The sequence below is a fragment of the Glycine soja genome, chromosome 9 (assembly GCF_004193775.1).
Source record: "Glycine soja cultivar W05 chromosome 9, ASM419377v2, whole genome shotgun sequence".
Taxonomy (NCBI): domain Eukaryota; kingdom Viridiplantae; phylum Streptophyta; class Magnoliopsida; order Fabales; family Fabaceae; genus Glycine; species Glycine soja.
In genome coordinates, this window is record NC_041010.1 from 3,081,665 (window position 1) to 3,101,509 (window position 19,845).

At 32.4% G+C, this 19,845-nt stretch overlaps 2 protein-coding genes across 2 annotated transcripts; both read right to left on the minus strand.

Moving 5' to 3' along the window:
- Nucleotides 1-1,006: 1,006 nt before the first annotated feature.
- LOC114425825 (DNA-directed RNA polymerases II, IV and V subunit 9A) lies at nt 1,007-3,511 on the minus strand. Its single transcript, XM_028392787.1, has 4 exons — nt 3,398-3,511; nt 3,247-3,322; nt 2,729-2,887; nt 1,007-1,451 (listed from the first exon to the last, which is right to left on the minus strand). The coding sequence occupies exons 1-4, from the start codon at nt 3,424-3,426 to the stop codon at nt 1,371-1,373; spliced, it is 345 nt and encodes a 114-aa protein (XP_028248588.1). The 5' UTR covers nt 3,427-3,511; the 3' UTR covers nt 1,007-1,370.
- Nucleotides 3,512-10,686: 7,175 nt separating this feature from the next.
- On the minus strand, nt 10,687-11,944 carry LOC114366875. The gene has a single exon (XM_028323898.1). The coding sequence runs from the start codon at nt 11,774-11,776 to the stop codon at nt 10,988-10,990; it is 789 nt and encodes a 262-aa protein (XP_028179699.1). The 5' UTR covers nt 11,777-11,944; the 3' UTR covers nt 10,687-10,987.
- Between the last annotated feature and the right edge of the window lie 7,901 nt (nt 11,945-19,845).

Here is a 19,845-nt window from a genome sequence, read left to right on the forward strand (position 1 = left end):
AAAAATGTTTATTGTTGACTTCTAAATTCTTCAAATAAGTATTGTCTATCAATACAATTTTTCTCAATAATAAATCAAGTTTTAATAACATTGCAATTCTCAATGACCAGTCAAGTTTTAACATTGCAATTCTCAATGACCAGTCAAGTTTTAACATTGCAATTATTAGCTTTTACACATTTTTTGTTGAAGACTGGTCACTACTATTTTGAAAATTATTTCCTATATTAAAGACGCAACTTTTAGTCCCTATACTACTTTTTTTCTATTACGCAAGTTTTTTTTTATTTCCTATATTAGAATTGAGATAAAACCTCAATTCTCAATAAACTGAAAATAAAATGGAAGAAAAAGTGAATATATATTAAATATTTTTTTTACACAATTATGTTCTTTGAAAGCGATACTTTATTTATCTAGTTTTCAAAAGTGTTGTGTACAATCGATTCTCCAAACATGACAAGTTATTTCCAATTGTCATATATTGCCAAAGTCTATATAAATGATTGTTGGTCGGAATCCCACATCAAGTAATTATGTATTGCCAAAATGTATATAAGTAAATGTCCAACGCTCATCTTAGTACCTTACAAGTAAATTTGTGAGAATAAGTTCTAACTCAAATTTTAAACTAGTATCAAAGCATATCTTAACAATAAAGGAAGATGAATGCTTTATTGAATGATCATCTATTTAAATATAGATTTATTATAACAGAACAAAACAATAATAATTGACTTTAGGCAACTGATACACGTTCAACATAAATTACTTTTTAAAAATTGGGTTATATCGTAACCCAAATACATCAAACTTCATTAAAGTCTTTGACAAAATTGCACTTACATATACTATTATAATAGTTGCCTTCAAATCCATACAAAACCATAACATTTTTACATTATCATATTTATATTTTCCTGGGAACGTCCAACCCCTTTTAGGGGCAGATGGATGACCTATATTTATATGTTAATCGGTGTCATCGCTTTGGGGAAAAATCAAAGAGAGTCCAAATGAACTTTTAATAAGAATTTTTCATCAAATAATATAGCATATAACAAAAAAAAAAAGTCATTTTGATTCCTAACTCCCCACCAAGAAAGTTAGGCCCATCCATAAAAGCAGTGTCACTCATCCTTTTTCCTTTTAACAAACCATGAAATTTATGCCCATCCTCAGAATTTATCAGCATTGGCAAACAACAGTTTGTCCATTAACTGTATTAATTATTTGATCAGGAACTGCAGTTAAACAGGTAACACAAATACTTCAGTATTACTGTCCCCGCATCAGCCAAGTTTTTTCAGATAACCACAAATAGTTAGATCTCCCCAATATTGAACCTTTGATCTGAGGAAGCACAAATTTCAGTCTCTCCATCTGTGTCCACAGTTTGGGTTGCAGCAAACGAAAAAAAGTGTCATTCCTTCTTCCCCTCTGGCAGTTGCCTGAATACATAAATAAATTCAGATGTTCCATAAGAAATTAAAATAAAGTTTCTTAGCATGCAGTTTGAAAATTCGCCAAAAATGCATTCAAAAGGGTTGTGAAGAAATGAGCATTATTTCTTCAGTGCTATTTCAAAGGGAAGTACAACATTTCAGAGTCAGAAGGTTATACTGAATTTGGCTTTCTTCTTATTCAATATATCTGCATAATTTATAATGACAGATAGACATGTTTTTTAGAGTGTAAAGTGTAGCATGGATATTTGCAGCCAATAGTAGGTCCCTCATTAATGTGTAGCAAACTAGTGTCCAGAGTTCAGTTAAGCAACTAATTTAGTGTTTGAAGACACGGCATGAATCAAATCTTATAATGTATTGTAAGATACATCATCCATAATTGAAAAAGAAACATTAAAAACATAAATTTTTAATTCAAATAAGTACATAACTCAAACACTTCCCTAGTTCCCATTTGGGGGGTGGGGGGTAATGCCCTTTTGTTTCTTATTTGAAGAAGGACTGCAGAAGGACACAAAAAATCATCACAGTACAACATTTCACCAATATTTTTCCCAAAAAAGAAAAGGCCAAATTTATTCATGGCAACAATCTGCCCAGAACCATGGGAACTACAATGGATACTAGAGCGGCATGACAAAACATGCTGAGTAAAAGTCAAATTGGTCAAGCTTAGTTTTCATTTTAAACTTGAGCTGCCTGACATTCCAAATAATGAATGTCATCAAACCAAAACAATGTAAAGACAAGAAAAGGTTCTCAAGCTACGTATAACCTATATATCACATATCTCTTAGTATCTTAGTTTCTATGCTGTAGTCAAGATACTTTTACAACCCTAAGCAAATTGACACTACGCGTAATATCTGTACACCTTTACACATTATCAAATTGTTCAGACTTTTAACTTTTATTAAGTTTCTCTCCTTATACAATTCACTTCTTCCAAATTAAGAGGTTGGGAATAGAAAGATCAACACTAATGTTAAACAGTGAAAATTTGTACTATATCCACAAAATAATAAACTTATAACCATCCTCAAATTTCACGGCACTACCTCCACATCGTTCCATGTACACAAGGAAGAAGGGAATACCCATCTAATGTGAAACAAAATCATGAAGGCATGCAATATGCCCTAACCTTGGCAGGGTACATTGTACAACCTATCTTCCCTCTAAATTCTTAATACCAAGATAGCAAACTGCAAAAGTAACAAAACAATTCCTGAGTTTCATACTTAGAACAAGGACTTTACCTGGAAAAAGACAGCTTCACCATGATTGCATTGACTGCAGCGAACAGACTTGGTTCGAGGAAGCGTTGGATCTGCAGCTACATCCTGCAACACCTGAGTGCGCTCTCCAACAGAGTGATGTATCTCATTCCTATACACACAGAAGTTATCAGCAACCTCCTGAACAACAACAAAACCAAGCTAGTGAGACAAGTATATTCATCCCATCAAAGTTCATCATATCAGAACAAGGGTCCCTCTAAACACCCTCTTCAAACAAAGGCAACCAACAAAATTGATCCATGTTTGGATACAGCTTAAATCCTGAAAATAATCGTTATTTTCTGCTAAAAACAATTAAAACTTTTTTTGTCCCAAAATAAACCAATGCAAACAAACACTTGATTTGGCAAAAGCATGAAGAAAAATTCAGCACTTGACAATTCTGTACTTCGAAACAAAAATTGGTTGTTTTTTTCAATCAGTGAAATGGGGTATGCTAACTAAGGCTATACGAAAAATAGGTGAAAGAGAAGAACCTGATGGTCGCAGTTGCGGCAAGCGAAGAGAAGAACTTTCTGGTCTCTGTCTTCCTTAGGGTACAGAATGTTATTGCTGAACCACAATCAATGAATCAACAAAAAGAAATTAAAAAGGAAACTCGTAAAGGAAAATGCAAAGGGGACGAACCATTCACGGCAAAATTTCATGGCACTCATCTTGCCAACGATGAGAAGGGAGTAGGAAACCTACTCGATGCTCCTTTTGTGTGCTCCTATGCCCCTCTGTCTCTCTCTATTTTATATTTATAAAGGCTTAAATAACTGCATGTTATATATTTTTTACTTTTGATACCTATTTTTTTTTTTTACATTGGTAATTATAAAAAAATTATTTTTTAAAAAATACTTGTCATTGGAAAATTTCTGTTAACCTCAATGACACTTGAAACGTGATGCTTTGTTAGCATATCAAAATTAAAAAAAAAAGTTTAACTATCATAGTTATCAAAATAACATTTTAACTCATAAAATCATACAATTTTACTTAGTTCACCTTATCTTCATGCGTAACTCACACAAAATTGAGAAATTGAATGAACTGGCGCAGAATTAGATAGACTTAGAGTAAATTTGATATACTTGTGAGTCTAAGTCTATGTTTACTGAATTATCTAAGTGACATTAATCCTTTTTTACTCATTTTTGTTCATGTAATGTATGATATTTTATTGTTTAAGTTGTTTGATACATTAGTCCTTTTTTATTTATTTAAGTTTAATTATATTTATTATTTTATGATTTATTTGACATAGTTTAAACTTAAATTTATCTAATAGTGATGTACTATTAAACTTAATTTAGTAAGAAGTTTGTGGTTTATTATTTTTTTTATTATGGTGTCGAATTGATGTTATTTATAGATATTTTAATATTTTTTTTATACAAAATAGATTTTTAGAGTTTATAAAATTTTCAAGAATTTACTTATACTCTCAAGTTTAATAATCTTGGGTGTCATATAATTATTTTAAGCATGTATCATATATATATATATATATATATATATACTACTAATTACCAGTCTTCAAATAAGCTTATAAAATCTAAAATCAGAAAGGTCATATATAAAATAAATAAAAATTAATCATGTTTTAGTTTATAAAAATCTTAAAATTTTAGTTTTAACTCTTCATTTTTAAAATGAATGATTTTAGACCCTAAAATACAATTTAATATTTTTTCCAGATTAATCTTTGACAATTGGCCTAAACATTTTGAGTTTAAAAAAACATTATCATAGGTTTTTTCTTCCTAAAAGAAATATTCTAACTTCAATTCTAAATATTAACTTTATTGGTTAAATAATTGTGCCTCTTAAGAAGTCACGATACCCATTGCTAACATGACCATTTAATTAGATGTGACACATTCATGTAGAATATATTGGCCAAGTCACCATCAAAAGGCTCAAGGTAAAAACAATTCTAAACAAATGAATGACATTCATAAATAAATAAAACTTAAATATTTTTTTAAAAAAACTTAAATATATTTTGTCTTTATAAGTAAAACGATTTTTTATTTTAATATTTTTTTTATTCACATCTCCATTGCCTAAAGTGTCTTGTTTACACTTTACAATTATTCATCACTACAAAAATGTTGATGCGACTAATAAAAGTCCATTTGACCTTGCCATGCGAGATTAGTGATGCCCCAGTGTATCTAAGTTAGATGATGATCTGTCTCATGATAGGAAATTTTTTTCTTTCTCATCCCTTTAATTTTTACGTACTATGGATGTTAAAATGAGTTAAACTACAAGTCAACTCATGTAACTCTCTAAATCATAAAGAAGTCCAAAACTACAACGTATCTATTGAACAAACTGAGCCCTAGAAGCATTGGCCAAAGTTGAATCCCCGCAAAGCGGAGAGGAAAATGAAAAAACCTAGCTAGCACAATCCTTTAGGGATAAACCAAATTTATCAAATGTATCAGCTACACTATATTAATTTCTCTATACACATGAGTCTGATCCAACTAACAGCTTGGACTTGTTGAGCTAAAGAAGAAATCAAAATAAAAAACTGATATGGCATGTGATTGGCCCAAAAACCTTGAAAGATGAGATTAATTGTTGTTAGGGAGTCTAATTCTATAGCAATATGATCTCACTGCACCTTTGATAGCAATACACAGGACAATAACACTCAAGAGGGAGATATAGCAGCAAATAGCATTGTTGATAACAGGCCTTGAAGATCTGTTGCAGCACCATACTTGTTTTGGCAGCCTCTAGAACTCGTTTCCCATAACTGATAGCATTTTTCACGTTTCTGTTAGCATTACTGCTTAGTGCAATTTTCAAAAGTCTGTTATAACAAATTCCAGGTCAGCTTGTAAGAAAAATCTATATAAGAAGCAGCAAATGAAATAAAGAGGCATCAGAAACTTATCTCGAATTTAGCCTTTCCCTTTTGCTCTTTAGTTTTCTTTATCCCGTTCCTTATCAACCTTCAACTAACATGATATTCCTCTGTCACTTGCCAAGGTTATCTAGCATAACTTGTATGCGCTCTGACTCCATATAGGATCAAAATGGGTCGTTAGAATTTCGACACCAGGAATAATCACTCCCAAGGTCATCAGGTTAAACCCTTCACAACCTCCACTAGCCGAATTCCTACATACTTTCCACCTAGTCACAACTTAAATACATGTTCTCATATATATAGTTTGTGAGTTTATCACGAATTTGCACCATCTATGCCATAAGTGGCTACCCTACCATCTTAAATCACCTTAAAAGACCCACAATTGATTCCTTAGGCCCTTAAACATCAAACTAGCACTAAATACCCAATTAATCACGGAATCCCTTGAAATTCCTCATTCTTCAAGTTAGGGTTACCATAAACTCATTTCCCCCCTAATTCAACCTCAAGACAACCCCAAAGGCCTCGCGATCGCTCATGACCTCTCTATACGTCAAATGTTGAACTCGGCATCATAATCAAGTCTAAGATTTGATCGAGTCTAACACTTCCATCAAGTTCAAATGAATCAAGCCTCGCGACATGATCATCAAGATTGTCCAACAATACGCACAAAAAAGGTGTGATGAAGGTTGTTAGAGACCATAAAAGGTAACCAAAACGAAAATGGAGTTCAACTATGTAAAAACTATCCGAAACTAGAAAAACCATTTATTTGAATTGAACGGGACTAGAAAACAATTTGCCAGAGCTAAACTAAATTTTTTTTTTAGTTCAACAATTTATTTTCTCAAATTCAAATCATACTTTGAATCGAAACTGAATTGTTTTCGAACCGGATTGAACTTTTTTTTATTTATATTGGAAGTAGGAGAATTTATACTCTTTTATAAAAAATAGTTCGACTTTTATGGTTTGGTTCAATCTAGCTTCATTCTCAAATAGTCCAGTTCATTTTTTAATTAAAACAATTCAATTCCTTTCTCTTATAAAAACAATTTAGTTTTATAGTTTGGTAATTGGGTGGACCATCTTGATAGGTGGTCCATTTTGGATCATAATTTTTTACCATTGGATTAATATGATGGTAATAGGTATATGTTACATTTGCCGCACCGGATTGTTCTTCCCTTAAGTGATCTATCGCCACCGCTCGCCGTCGCCGAAGGTGATTTCCGGCGGTGACGGTTATATTTTCCCTTTCTTCCAACCTCACTCTAACCACACCTATGTCTCTCGTCCTCCACTGCGTTGCTCTCACCGACGATTTTCGGTGATGACTTTTCAACTTTTATCTCATTCCGCAGATCTGATATTCTCTTTTGACGTCTTCCTCAACCACCATCGCAACCACCTTTGTCGAATCCACTTCAGCAACCACGACGATTCGACGACCATCCTCCATCTCTGATTTATGTACTGGCCTCCAACTCGATGCCTCCATGTCCTCAACGCGAGATGATTGCAACGAAGATGCAAGAAATGGAGAAAGTGGAGATGGCTAAGCAGAGAGGTTTCGTCGGAGGAAGTGGTTGTTGGCCTTGTCGCCGACATTTATGAGAGAAAGAGAGAGAGAGAGAGAGAGAGAGAGAGAGAGAGAGAGAGAGAGAGAGAGAGAGAGGATGAGAGTAAGAAGAGAAGGAGATCGTGGTGTCCCTGTCGACGGAAACCTCGTCGCTGTTCAAGAGTCGGAACACAATACGAAGGAAGGAGGGGGGGATGAACAGTAACGCCATTATTCGACGAACATGGCGGCAGAGTGAAGGAGAAAGAAGTAAAAATCATCACATTATTACTTTTTGTAAATCATAATACAACTGACTCAATTTTCACTATACACATGAACTAGGTAATTTGTTCCTCTTATTCTCATTTGGTCGTATGAACTAGGTTTGTTTCTCTTAGTCTCACGCAAGATATGCGGTTGAACTAATAGGTCTTCTATCTGTACGTTGGGTAATCAACCATTGCATATGCATGCGAGAGTCATCACCACCATCCTCTCCGTCGTTGCTGCCCTTAGGCCAACGTTGACCCACGGCGGCGTTTCTAACAAGAGCCACCGTGCTTGCCTCCATCTCACTCTTCACCTTCCTCTCCATTCTCGAAACCACATGATTCATATAATCCCTTGTAAGCTTCACAGGCCCTTCCACCTCAACGTCCAACCCTTCTCTCCCACCACCACCATTCCTTATTCTTATTCTTATTTTCACGTGCATGGTTTCTTCGCCGACGACAAAGTCGTGCGTGGCTTTCATCCTCTCCGTGACGACACCATCATCGTCGCTCTTCTTCTTCTCTAGAGTGAAACAGCCGCCGGAGCCTCCGCCGTCGCGACAAAAGTAACGAATCACTTCTCTGTCCGGCAAAGGCGGCACGCAGTAATTCTCCTTAAAGGAATCGTACGAGCCGACGAATTTGGTGTTCATGTAATTGCATAAGATTCCGTACCTCTCGTTTTTCGTGACCCGCAGGTTTAGGTTTGCGGAAGAGTCCTTGCCACTGTCCTCGGAGATGTCGATGTGTACTAGGTTTACCCGACCTGCGAAACCCTCCTCGGTTATGGACAAAGATACGAGTGTTTTACCTAGTGAGTATGTTATGCACATTCCCACAGAGAACTCGCCCGTTTCAGTTTCACCCTCTCTGGATTTCTGCATTTGGGTGTTGATTTCCAACGGAGAACCACCGGACTTAAGCCTCACAACACTCTTATTTCGTTGCATTGCTGCTGAAATTTTTTATTATTATATGACTATCTTTTATATGTGAAAAGTGAACCTACGTACGTACGTAGTACAGATTCGAAGCGTTAAAAGAATGCAAGGCATATATGTTAAAGAGCCACCAACAAAACAGGACAAGAAAGTGACCCAAAGAGGGAATGCAAAATATCTTGTTAAGTGCTTCTGAGATTAATTGTCGGGTTGGAGTTTCATTTTTCACCTGTCCCACGCTGCAAATTTTAAGTGTGAAACCGTGGAAAAGGGGTAGATATACTTACCGTTAATGGGATTAATTTTAGATCTAATGTAATTATCTTAAGACACAATTATCTAATTTATTAAAATTTTAAAAATAATTAATTTAGTTTATAATAATAAATTTATGTTAAATATATAATTTTTTAAAACTATCATTATTATTAATAAGAAATATTTTTAATTTAAAAATAATTAATAAAAAAATATTATAGATTGAATTCTAGAAAAATTATTTTATATATCTCATGAGTTCAGAAAACTTAATCACGAGGTTTATATGTTGCTAGTATCACGAGTTTATGGAAATATCTAATAATAAAATAATCACTTGTCAAACAAATTAAGTTAATCATACATATGTGTGTTAGCTAGGTGGACGTTCCGTTACAATTCCTGGTATACGTTTATCAATCATATATTACTCTAAATTCAAAGACATTATTTCCTCAAAAATGTTTTTACTAAAATAAGATAATTACCTTTCCTCTTTTTTTTTTTTCTATCTTTCTTGTTACACCATTTATCATATACATCACCCACACATTCACTTCCTTCCCCCCTTTCCCTAACACCCCATTTTCCTACTTACAATAGACAACACAAACCATATTATATAATTTCACTATATAAAAGAAGATAAATTGTGAAGATGAAATATTATTCAACCCACGGATTACGCTTCAGTTTATATAATTGATCCTAATTGTCAACTATATATCCAAACTGTCAACTAATTAATCTGAGTTAACCTATCCTAATTTAATCTTCTAACTACTAACAATACTTAATAGGAAATAAAAAGTACAGATGGAGTAAGTATACTCCTATACATTAATTCATCCGAGGAACAAGGGCAGAATCAAATGAAATTTTACAGTCACCAAATATCAAAGAACCGTTATAGTTGCCATTAGTATACTCACTTGTGCTTAAAAGCGACGTGATGCTTTGGCGGCTAATGCTAATCTTGGGATCTTATTATTAGTATTACCATTGTTTTAGTTGGAAAACTCGATCGTACAATCAGAACTACTAGGCTTAGGCAACCACCCTTTCCCTTTGGCATCATCCAACATGGACAACAAGGCACGTTTGGCCCGAATAGAAGGCTTCTGAAGCTCAACACTCAAACCTCCATCACCCCTATCACTACGAATCTTCGCCACAAAGTACTCTTCACGGTCATCATGTAAGGAAGCTCTTCATTGTCATTGGTTATCTTCTCCCTCAAAATGATGATAAGACCCTTTCGATCGTTGTCACGTGTTTCGTACAAGAAGGAGGAGGACTTGCCAACCCCACCACCTTGCTTCCATCCTCACAACCCATTCATCATAGTTCTTGCTATCAAGAACTGGTAACACATGTATGAATCCATCAGTGTTTATTGCGGAAGCCATTACAGTATCTTCTATCAGGTCCTGAACCTTAGAGCTCTATGATATCATTTTGTTGGAAAATAAACCTTTGCATACTCAGGTATAGATATTAACATTGAATGTATTTCAATAAAACTTGTGTGTGTTTTTCTTATCAAACACTTATACATATGCACTTTTATATTGTACTTTTATAAAAATCTGTTACAAAAGTTACGTGATGCTTTGGCGGCCTCTAATGCTAATCTTGGGACCTTATTACCATTGTTTTTGTTGGAAAGCTCGATAGTACAATCAGAACTAGGCTTAGGCAACTCACCCTTTCCCTTTGACATCATCGTACATGGACAACAATGCACGTTTTGTCCGATAGTTTGAAAGTTAATTTATAATTAATTTGTAACTAATTATTTTTTACATAATTTTTATAATAAGAACTAAAATGTAATTAAAATACAAATTATAAGTACTAAAAAGGTCACTTTCAAATTATAAAAATTAAAAAAAATTAAAATATAAATTATAAAGACTAAAAATTCCAATTTAAATTATAGGACTAAAAAAATTAAAATATAAATCATAAAAACTAAAAAAATCACTTTTAACCTAAAATATATCAATCATATAACTATAGGAACTAAAATATATCAATCATGAAACTAAATACCAAATTAGTAATTTTAACCTATTAATTATTACTCTTTAACATGAAACATTAGGAAAGTCTAATAGTAGGAGATTGGGATACTAATGGTAGTATAGTATCATAGCTAATAGGTTCGAACTTGTTCACTTCTCCAAAACATATCATGGAGGATTTGTGTTTTCTGTTGTCTCTATACTACTCCTTTAAAATCATACAATTTTCATGATTTTTAAAATTAAATGTTATCATTAAATATTAACACGGTTATTATGTATGGGGAGAGACGTCAGAGAAACCAAATTCAACGCGGAGGTTTGCAGTGGCGTTGGCGCTGTAGGATATCCCGGAGTCCGTAACATCACACCGAGGTTGGTTGGTGCTGTTTCTAAAAAGTAACATGACACTAGCCTCATTCTCACCATTAATCTTCTTCTGGATTTTCTCCAAGACATATTCCGAATAATCCGTCGCAACCTTCACGGGGCCATCCACATCAACACGTAAACCAACTCTGCTGTCATTTGTTATTTTCACTTTCACATTCAGAGTCTCGTCACCAACGACAAAGGAATGCGTGCCCTTCACCCTCTCCACCACGTTACTATAGTCGTTCGCCTTCCTTTTTTCCAGAGTGAAGCAACTTCTGTCACCGCTCTCACGACAAATGTAACATACAATTTCTGTGTCCAAAGGTGGCACGCAATAGTTCATCTTGCGCAATTCGTACGACCCAGATAATTCATTGTCCATGAAACATAGAACACCGTACCTGTCATTTCTTATTATCTGCAGTTTCAAATTGGCTAAAGAGCTCTTACCAGATTTTTCTGCGAAGCTAATATTTACTATGTTCACTTTCTCGGCTTTGATTACCTTAGTTATCTTCAATGAAAGGAGTCGCTGCTTACCAACCACCGAGTATGTGATGAACCTTTCCACAGAGAACACGCCCGTTTGTCTGCTGTCAGTGCGTTTCAGCTTTTGGGTGTTGACTTCCACAGGAAAACCGCCGGACTTAAGCGTCAGCATCATAAAACCGCCACTACCTTGCATCATATATTGGCGCTTCTGAAATTAATGATGATTACTATGTGAATGACTAATATATCTTTAATTTGCTCACGTATACTGTTAATGATGACCTTGCATCAGGGCTTATTTATTTATTTATAGGTGAAACGGTGAAAGTGCTGAACCAGCTTGGACAGATTCGTAGCGTCAAAAGAAAGCACAAGGCGGAATATATATGATAAAGGGTCACACCCACAAGATAAGAAAAGCCAGGCTTGTTAGATTGTGTGGTTTGAGTTTCATTTTTTATTTCTTTTTTTTTTGTCATCTTTCTTAATTTTTTTTAGTTGAATAAATTAAATCTTGAGATTTTTTTACTTTTCCTTCTTTTTTAAACATTTAATCAACCTTATTTCTTCTCTCATTTTTCATCTAGTTGCATATTTAAGCACACGCCTGATATCACCACGGAAGAAAGGGGTGGATATAGTTACCATTAGCTTTAGACTTAATAAAGTGTTTTTTAGTGACCTTGCTGGTCGATTAAAAATATTTCTTGACAAACCGGCCCCCGCTTGCAATTAATATAAATGGAGCTTTAATCTGACCCACTCGCAGAAAATAATGATTTTTCTTAAAAACAATTGACTGAATTTTCTTAAATTTTATTCGATTGTGAAAGATAAGAAGAAAAAAAGAGAGTATATATCTTTGTATATACGGCGGGGGAGGGGGGATTCTATCATGATAATATAGAATCAATATGCTCCTTTTTTATTGGATAAATATTCTTTTCCACGGATGAAAGATCAACAAGAATAATTTTCTATCAAATTATACTTACGACAGAAAAGAATATGAATATTTATTTAGATTATATATAAAAAAGATATTTGAATTTTGTTCATTCTATATATGTTGTTCAATTAAAATCAAGTTGTTTTTTTTTTGGGGGGGAGGGTGGATATTGTTTCTAAAATAAGTTAGATGTTTGGAATCTTAGCTTAAGTTTAGAAAATGTTTTTTTCTGATTTTTTTTAGGAAACCAAAAATTTGTAGCTTATGATTATTTTAAAAGCAGCTTCTTTTTTGGGTTGATTTTTATACTCTTTACAGTGTAAAATTTGTTGTTTTTAGGGGTGGGGGAAGAATTCTATCATGATAATATAGAATCAATATGCTCCTTTTTTATTGGATAAATATTCTTTTCCACGGATGAAAGATCAACAAGAATAATTTCTATCAAATTATGCTTACGACAGAAAAGAATATGAATATTTATTTAGATTATAAAAAAAAAAGATATTTGAATTTTTTTCATTCTATATATGTTGTTCTAAATAATTAAAATCAAGTTGTTAAAAGATCATGTTTGGAACAGCTGAAATCTCAATATTTCATCTGTTTTTGTTTTTTGGGTGTGGGGGTGGATATTGTTTCTAAAATAAGTTAGATGTTTGGAATCTTTGCTTAGTTTAGAAAATGTTTTTTCTTATTTTTTTTATGAAACCAAAAAATTTGTAGCTTATGATTATTTTAAAAGGCAGCTTTTCTTTTAGTGATTTTTGTACTCTTTTATTGTGTATAAGTTGTTTATTTAGGGGTGGCGGAAGAATTCTATCATGATAATATATAATCAATTAATATGCTCCTTTTTAATTGGAAAAATATTCTTTTCCACAGATGAAAAAATAAGAATAATTTTCTATCAAATTATATATATGAAAAAAGAATATGATTATTTATTTAGATTATAAAAAAGATATTTGAATTTTTTTTCCTTTATGTTGTTCAAAGTAATTGATCAAGTTGCGATCATGTTTTGAACAACTGAAACCTCAAGATTTCTTCTTTTTTTAGGGAAAAAGTGTTCTAAAATAGGTTAGATGTTTCTTAGCTTAATTTTTTTAAAAAAAATTGTATTTTCTAAAAAAATAAATTGTTTTTAAGTAAACAAATTGTAGCTTGTGATTACTTTTCAACAATTTTTTTGTTTTCTTTCTAGTTATTTCCGTACTCTTTCTGTATATATAAAACTATTTTTTGTTGTTGCATCTCTTCAAACTACTTTTAGAACATTTAGCCAACAAAAAGGGTTTCTGATTATAATGGAAAGCCGGTAATTAAAGTAGTGTTGATTAAATCAGTCTTGTTGTCTCTTTCAATATACTTTCGTTCCTTCTTCTTTAAAAGGTATTATTTCTTTGCTTGAACCTATGTTTAAGAGTTATTTGTTGGTTGGGTGGAGTGTAGGAAAAAAACACATTGGGTTGCATGGGAAAAATTAGAAAAAGGAGATCTAGGGGAAAAAATTTAAAGACATTCAATTTGGCATTATAGAAAAAGCAGAGGTGGTGAATGAACTTAGACCAACATACGCTGTGGTATATATAGGGTACAAAAGGTGAAGAATTGTGTAAGTATATTTTTAAAATTTTAATCCTTCAAAGTTGGTATTTATTTAATATTTTTCACTTATACATCCATAAATTTATGCTTACATGGACCAAAGATGGAAAAATACAAACTTAAAGACTAAAATAAACAAAATATTTTACAGAACCTAAAATTAAAAAAGTGTAAACTTCCAGTGGCTAAGAATAAATAAAAAAATTTATAGGGACCAAAATTAAAAAGCAAAAATTTATAAAAACCAAAAATATATTTTAATTTTTTTAATCCGTGAATACTTGCAAATATTTAAAAAATATTTGAATATTTGCATGCGTAATAAATACCAATGCAAGTCGCAAGCAGACACATGACAAATACCCATCCGCACTTGTTTTTATCCCTAGTAAAAATTGATAGCCCAAAGTGATTTTGTTACTTACGGAGAAATAATATATTGGCATTATGACATGAATGAGTATTACATAATAAACTTTACATTAAGAGATAGGATGTTTATAATTTGGTTATTTGTGATAATTTTATAGTCATGATATATGTCTTATTCATCACATCCAAACTTTGTTTTGATGTTCTTCAATTGTGATTTTTACAAAGTTCATAAATTTTATTTAATACCTTGCATGACATGTTATAAAAACAATGTAATAGGGTTTGGTTTAGAAGTATTGAAACACAAAAAACTTCCAGAAATATTAAAAAATTTACCAAGTTTTTTTCCCAATAAATTCTCATTAAATCAATTACATCATGATTTGTAAGTGAAATATTTATTTTATTTATCACATAAGTATCAACTAATTATTCAGCAATAAGAAAGTACTACTTTTGTTCCTTTTTAATTGTCAGATTTCTTAAGAAAAAAATATTTCTATATATCTGTATTTATAAAATTAATAAACGCATTAATTTTTTTATCAATCATATATTTATTTTAATTAATTTAGACATACATTTATAATAAAATGGGAAAAATGAAATAAAAAACCTCATAACTATTTTATTAAAATAAAAAAAATTACATTTCTTGATAGTTATACATAACAACCACAGAATGAGGGAGTGTAAAACTAAATGTTTCTCTGATTATTAAAAGTATCCACCATTAATTAGGTCTACGCTGGTACCCATTGCCATTAAAATATCCACCAACATAATAATAATAATTATTATAAAAGAGTGGATTATTGTTAATAGAACCGTTACCATTGCCTTTAAAGTATCCACCATTGGCAATGGCAACGGGAGGGTTTTGGTGGCCAGGATTAGCATTTGCAGGATTCTTGTTTTGGCTGGGAATTATCTCAATGGGACAATCAGAACTGCTGGGATCAGGGCACCACCCTTTTCCTTGGACATCATCAAACATGGACAACAACTCATGTTTGTGCTCCTTACTAGGTTTCTCTAGCTCAACACTCAAACCTCCGTCGCCGCCGCGACGAATCTTCGCCACAACAGAGACACCATGAGAACAGCATGCAGCCACAAAATAGTGCTTGACAGCGATCACATACGGAAGCAATCCACTCTCATCGTTTCTCGTTGCCCTCAAAATGACAATAAGACCCTTTCGGTCAGTGTCACTTCCGTACAAGAAGGACGAGGACTTGAGGACCCCACCGTGGGCAATAGGGGTTTTCCTCTCGGGAAGTTGCTGTGTGCTTCGTGGTCCGTTTAGGTTAAAGTTATTCAAAAGAAGATCTTCTTTGACTCTGATGCTCATCTGAAAATCGAAGTTGTCCTTTGCATGATCTGTTGGGTGGTCGTGGATTGAGATGGATATCTGTTCTTCGTGCTTGTTGATGGTTTTGGTCAAGTCAAGTTCGCAGGTTGTCCTTCCAAGTGTGTAGTACTCCGCACTCCAAGTGTCCACAACTTGACGCCATTTCTGGATCTTGGTTTTGCGTAAGGCAACCATGGAAGAACCGTCTATAGGAAACCGCTCAGAGTAATTGTTGCTACTGGAAATGTTTATTCCCATGATATATACAAGTTAGAACCTTTGTGTATAAATATAACTATATTAGTATACACTGGATGTGCCACACTGGCTTGTTTAATTCCTAAGATGAATTTATACAACGCAAGGAATAAAAACTCATTGTTCCTAGAAGGAAGCGTTCAACTTCCGCAATTTGTGGTTACTTTTGGAAAAAAAACACACAGTGAAGAATATATATTTTAAATAGAAGAGAATTTTATCTCACGTGTCTTATCCCTTTTCTTCTCTGTCGTTTCCTTTTCCTTGCCAACATGAAAGAAAGAGCAATTGGATTTACATGGGAGAAGAATTGTGATTATGAGTTCTGTGGCATTTTGAGAATGTAATCAGAATAGAAAATGCAATTTTCCACCATTTAATTTGTTCCACACCATGGTTGGATATTTCTCGCGGCATGACTCTAGTTCAGCAAGTCTAATGCAGCTTAGTCCACTTAGGTTTTTTCTTTAAAATCTTGAGTCAAGCATTTTCTTGTGTAAAATTGATTTTTTGTCCTATTAAAAAACACAACAATCAAACCTAAGTCAAACCCTTTGTCAACTTGTTTTTTAAACTTCTCTTTTATAACTATTTTTGAAAAATATTTATTCAACCTTCCTTAATATGTTTTATTTATTTGAAAATAAAAATATTCAAACAAAATCAAATTACAATAAATTTACTTTTAACCAAAATTAAGTTCAACTTCACTTGTTACACTCAAATCTAAACACACACTAAGCTATTTTGCACTGAGATGGTTGAGCTTGGGAGCTTGGGACGTGTGACTAAATAATAGGATCGAGCTAATAGAAGCCATTTTCTACACAATGGAACCATTGAATAATTAACCATTGTCAGTTAGATTCAAGCAAGAGTCTATTGAAAGAAGTCAAAGTCGTGTATTGATTTAAATTATAACCCACCATTTTTTATGGAATAAAGTTAATTATTAATTATTAGTTTTTTATTAGTGAAGAAATTGAACCTATGAGATTTTTCTCATTTTTTTTCTTTTTTTATCACTCAACCAATCTTATAATTTCCTATAACGCATAATTAAGTTATTGAATGAAGTGAAAAGTTCAGGGTTATGTTGGAATGAAATTTTAGTAGTGAAGAAAATATTTGAGAATGAGAGAAATTATAAAATTTTGGAATAAGAGGATATTTGTATAAATGATTACTTTTTTATTTTTTGTTTGACCTGGTTTCATACATTTTAAGACATCATCCTTATTTATACTAGTGACTCCTCCCAAACTAATGATTAGAATTTTGTCAACACACTTAATCTAATGATTATAAATGACTCTCTAGAATTTTCTTTATACATACAAAGTTACTCAAATATTCTAGAATATTCTCTAAGTTATTCTATAACTTTATATTTCAACAATTTCTTAGTATAAGTAGCATTTGTACCACACGAATTTCAATCAATCCAGTTCAAAATTTTGTCTTTTGTATTTTATCTTTACCGCATTTCAGTTAAAGCTCTATTTCCTTTAGACTTTTGCTTATCGTTTAGCCCCATTAATTTACCTTCACCTACACCAAGCAGTTCCTAAAGTATCTTGCACCATCAATTGTTTGCGCATTAATTTTGAAAGTGAAGAAGGATATGCCCAATTGGGGGGAGTAGGACAAGGGGACTCAGGAAAAATCAAGAAACCAGTTGCCAATAATTAGAAAGTAGTAGCCAAAAAAATAGTAAGGCGGAAGAAAATTGGTGAGGCACAACAAAGCATTGATGGTGCAAGGCGTTCTCAGTTAGAGAAGCATGAAGAGGAGTCGAGGTTATCCAAGGTGAAACCAATTATTGTCATGACAGAGGAGTACAGGTACGTAGTTGATGTCAAGATTATTAAATTCGAGAATTTACATAAACTCGTGAGAGTTTCATAAACTTAAATTGTTGATTCATAAAAGTTTATTTCATATAAAAATAATAATAAAATATTTATAAATAACATACCAATTAAAAATTTCAACAATATAATAAAACAAAATAATAAATCATAAATTTCATAATACTTAAATAGTCAAGTCTAGTAATGCATCACTATTAGATAATAACTTGTAGATGTTATAGTGGTGGTATAACATTTTCATCGAGGCTTAATATTATTAGAGAATAAGAGTTTGATGTTATTAGAGGTGAAAATTTTTCGATTCAAGAATAACACACCAAATGGAGATATGCTGAACACTAAATAGACAAAAAAATCCAAAATGACTTGAGTTTTGGTCTAATTCTTTTAATTAGCTGACTCGTTGACTCGGTGGTAAACTCAAGAATCTATCGAGTTTACTTAGTTTATCGAGTCTACGTAGAGTCTACTAAAAAGAGAATTTGCATACGAATCAACTCACAAAGGGTAAGTAAACTCGTAAACTCGTAAGAGTTAACGAATTAACTCAAGAATTGATAACCATGGTTGATAGTATTATTGGGGGTAGAATGAAGGGTAATAGACAAAGCCAAGTAGGATACAGAGAGGTGGCAGTATCTCACGCTCAAAAGAGGAAGAAATTTAGACAGAAGGCTCACCTGCTAGCTGGTACCAAATCAGAACAGGTACCTCTGAATTGTGTTGGAATGCTTTGGTTAAATGATTAATATAATGAGGTGAAAAAATTTTGTGGAATATAAGAGTTGAATTAGGGGTTAGGTTTGATGAAAATAAAGTAGATGTTAGTAATAAATTTTTGTCTATGAAGGAAAGAGACAAACTTCAATAAGAGAAAATTCAAAGATTGGTTAAGAGGAGGGAGGAAGGTCACTCACACTATCAAAGATTGGAACACGGTTGATATCTGTCTTTAGATGTGCAATCAAAGGTTACATGTCTTCAATAACTTTTGGTTTGCATCTTCAAATGATTTATGTCTTCAAAAACTCTTTTCACAAATCGAATTCAACAAACACTTAGAAACTTTTTAAATATTTTATCATAAAATCTTTTTATCAACTTTAATATTTTGATTATTCAATTGAAATGAACATTACACTTCCAATAAATTTTTTAATTTCCAATTGATAAACAAATACTCATTTAGTCATATATTTGAATGACTCTCGGTTATTAATCCAAACAACATATGCACCTAATTAAATTTAATGCCAATGCTTAATCATAATATCAATCTATCAAAAATTAATTACTTTCAATTCAATCGAAATATAGTCTCCCTCAAATCACCAATCAAAAGTAACATTATTATATTTGACAAATCAAATTAGATCAAATTTTGAATACAACAAAGAAATTTTCACTCACGCTTCCAACTAATAATGAGAGATCAAGTTATACATCCAGAGTAATTTTAAGAAAATTATTTTTTATCTTTATTATTCATTTTCTTGAAATCTAATAGTTTATATTAATCACCTATTATAACTATTAGATTTCAAGAAGAGAATGATGAGATAGAAATTAACTTTCTTAGTCTATTTCTCTATATATTTATGTATCTATCTATATTTAGTATGAAAGAATGACTTTTCTGGTGAACTAGTAAGTTTTGATAATTCAGTAAGTGCACTAACTAATTAAAAAGATAGTTAAAGCTAGCAAGCCTCCTAAAAAAGCGTTAATAAAGATAAGTGATATTTTTAATTTACAGTTAACAATCATAGAGAAAGCATGCATTATTTGCTCAAGAAGCTTTTGCTAAGAAAGGGTGTATAATTACCTTATTCTGTTATTCACTA

Excerpts from the sequence above, each read along its gene's own strand:
- LOC114366875 (XM_028323898.1), bottom strand. The coding sequence starts at position 11,776 with ATGATGCAAGGTAGTGGCGGTTTTATGATGCTGACGCTTAAGTCCGGC.
- LOC114425825 (XM_028392787.1), bottom strand. The coding sequence starts at position 3,426 with ATGAGTGCCATGAAATTTTGCCGTGAATG. Across the intron at positions 2,888-3,246 it reads GCCGCAACTGCGACCATCAG|GAGGTTGCTGATAACTTCTG; the intron begins GTTCTTCTCTTT and ends GTTGTTGTTCAG. Across the intron at positions 1,452-2,728 it reads GTGAAGCTGTCTTTTTCCAG|GCAACTGCCAGAGGGGAAGA; the intron begins GTAAAGTCCTTG and ends TTATGTATTCAG.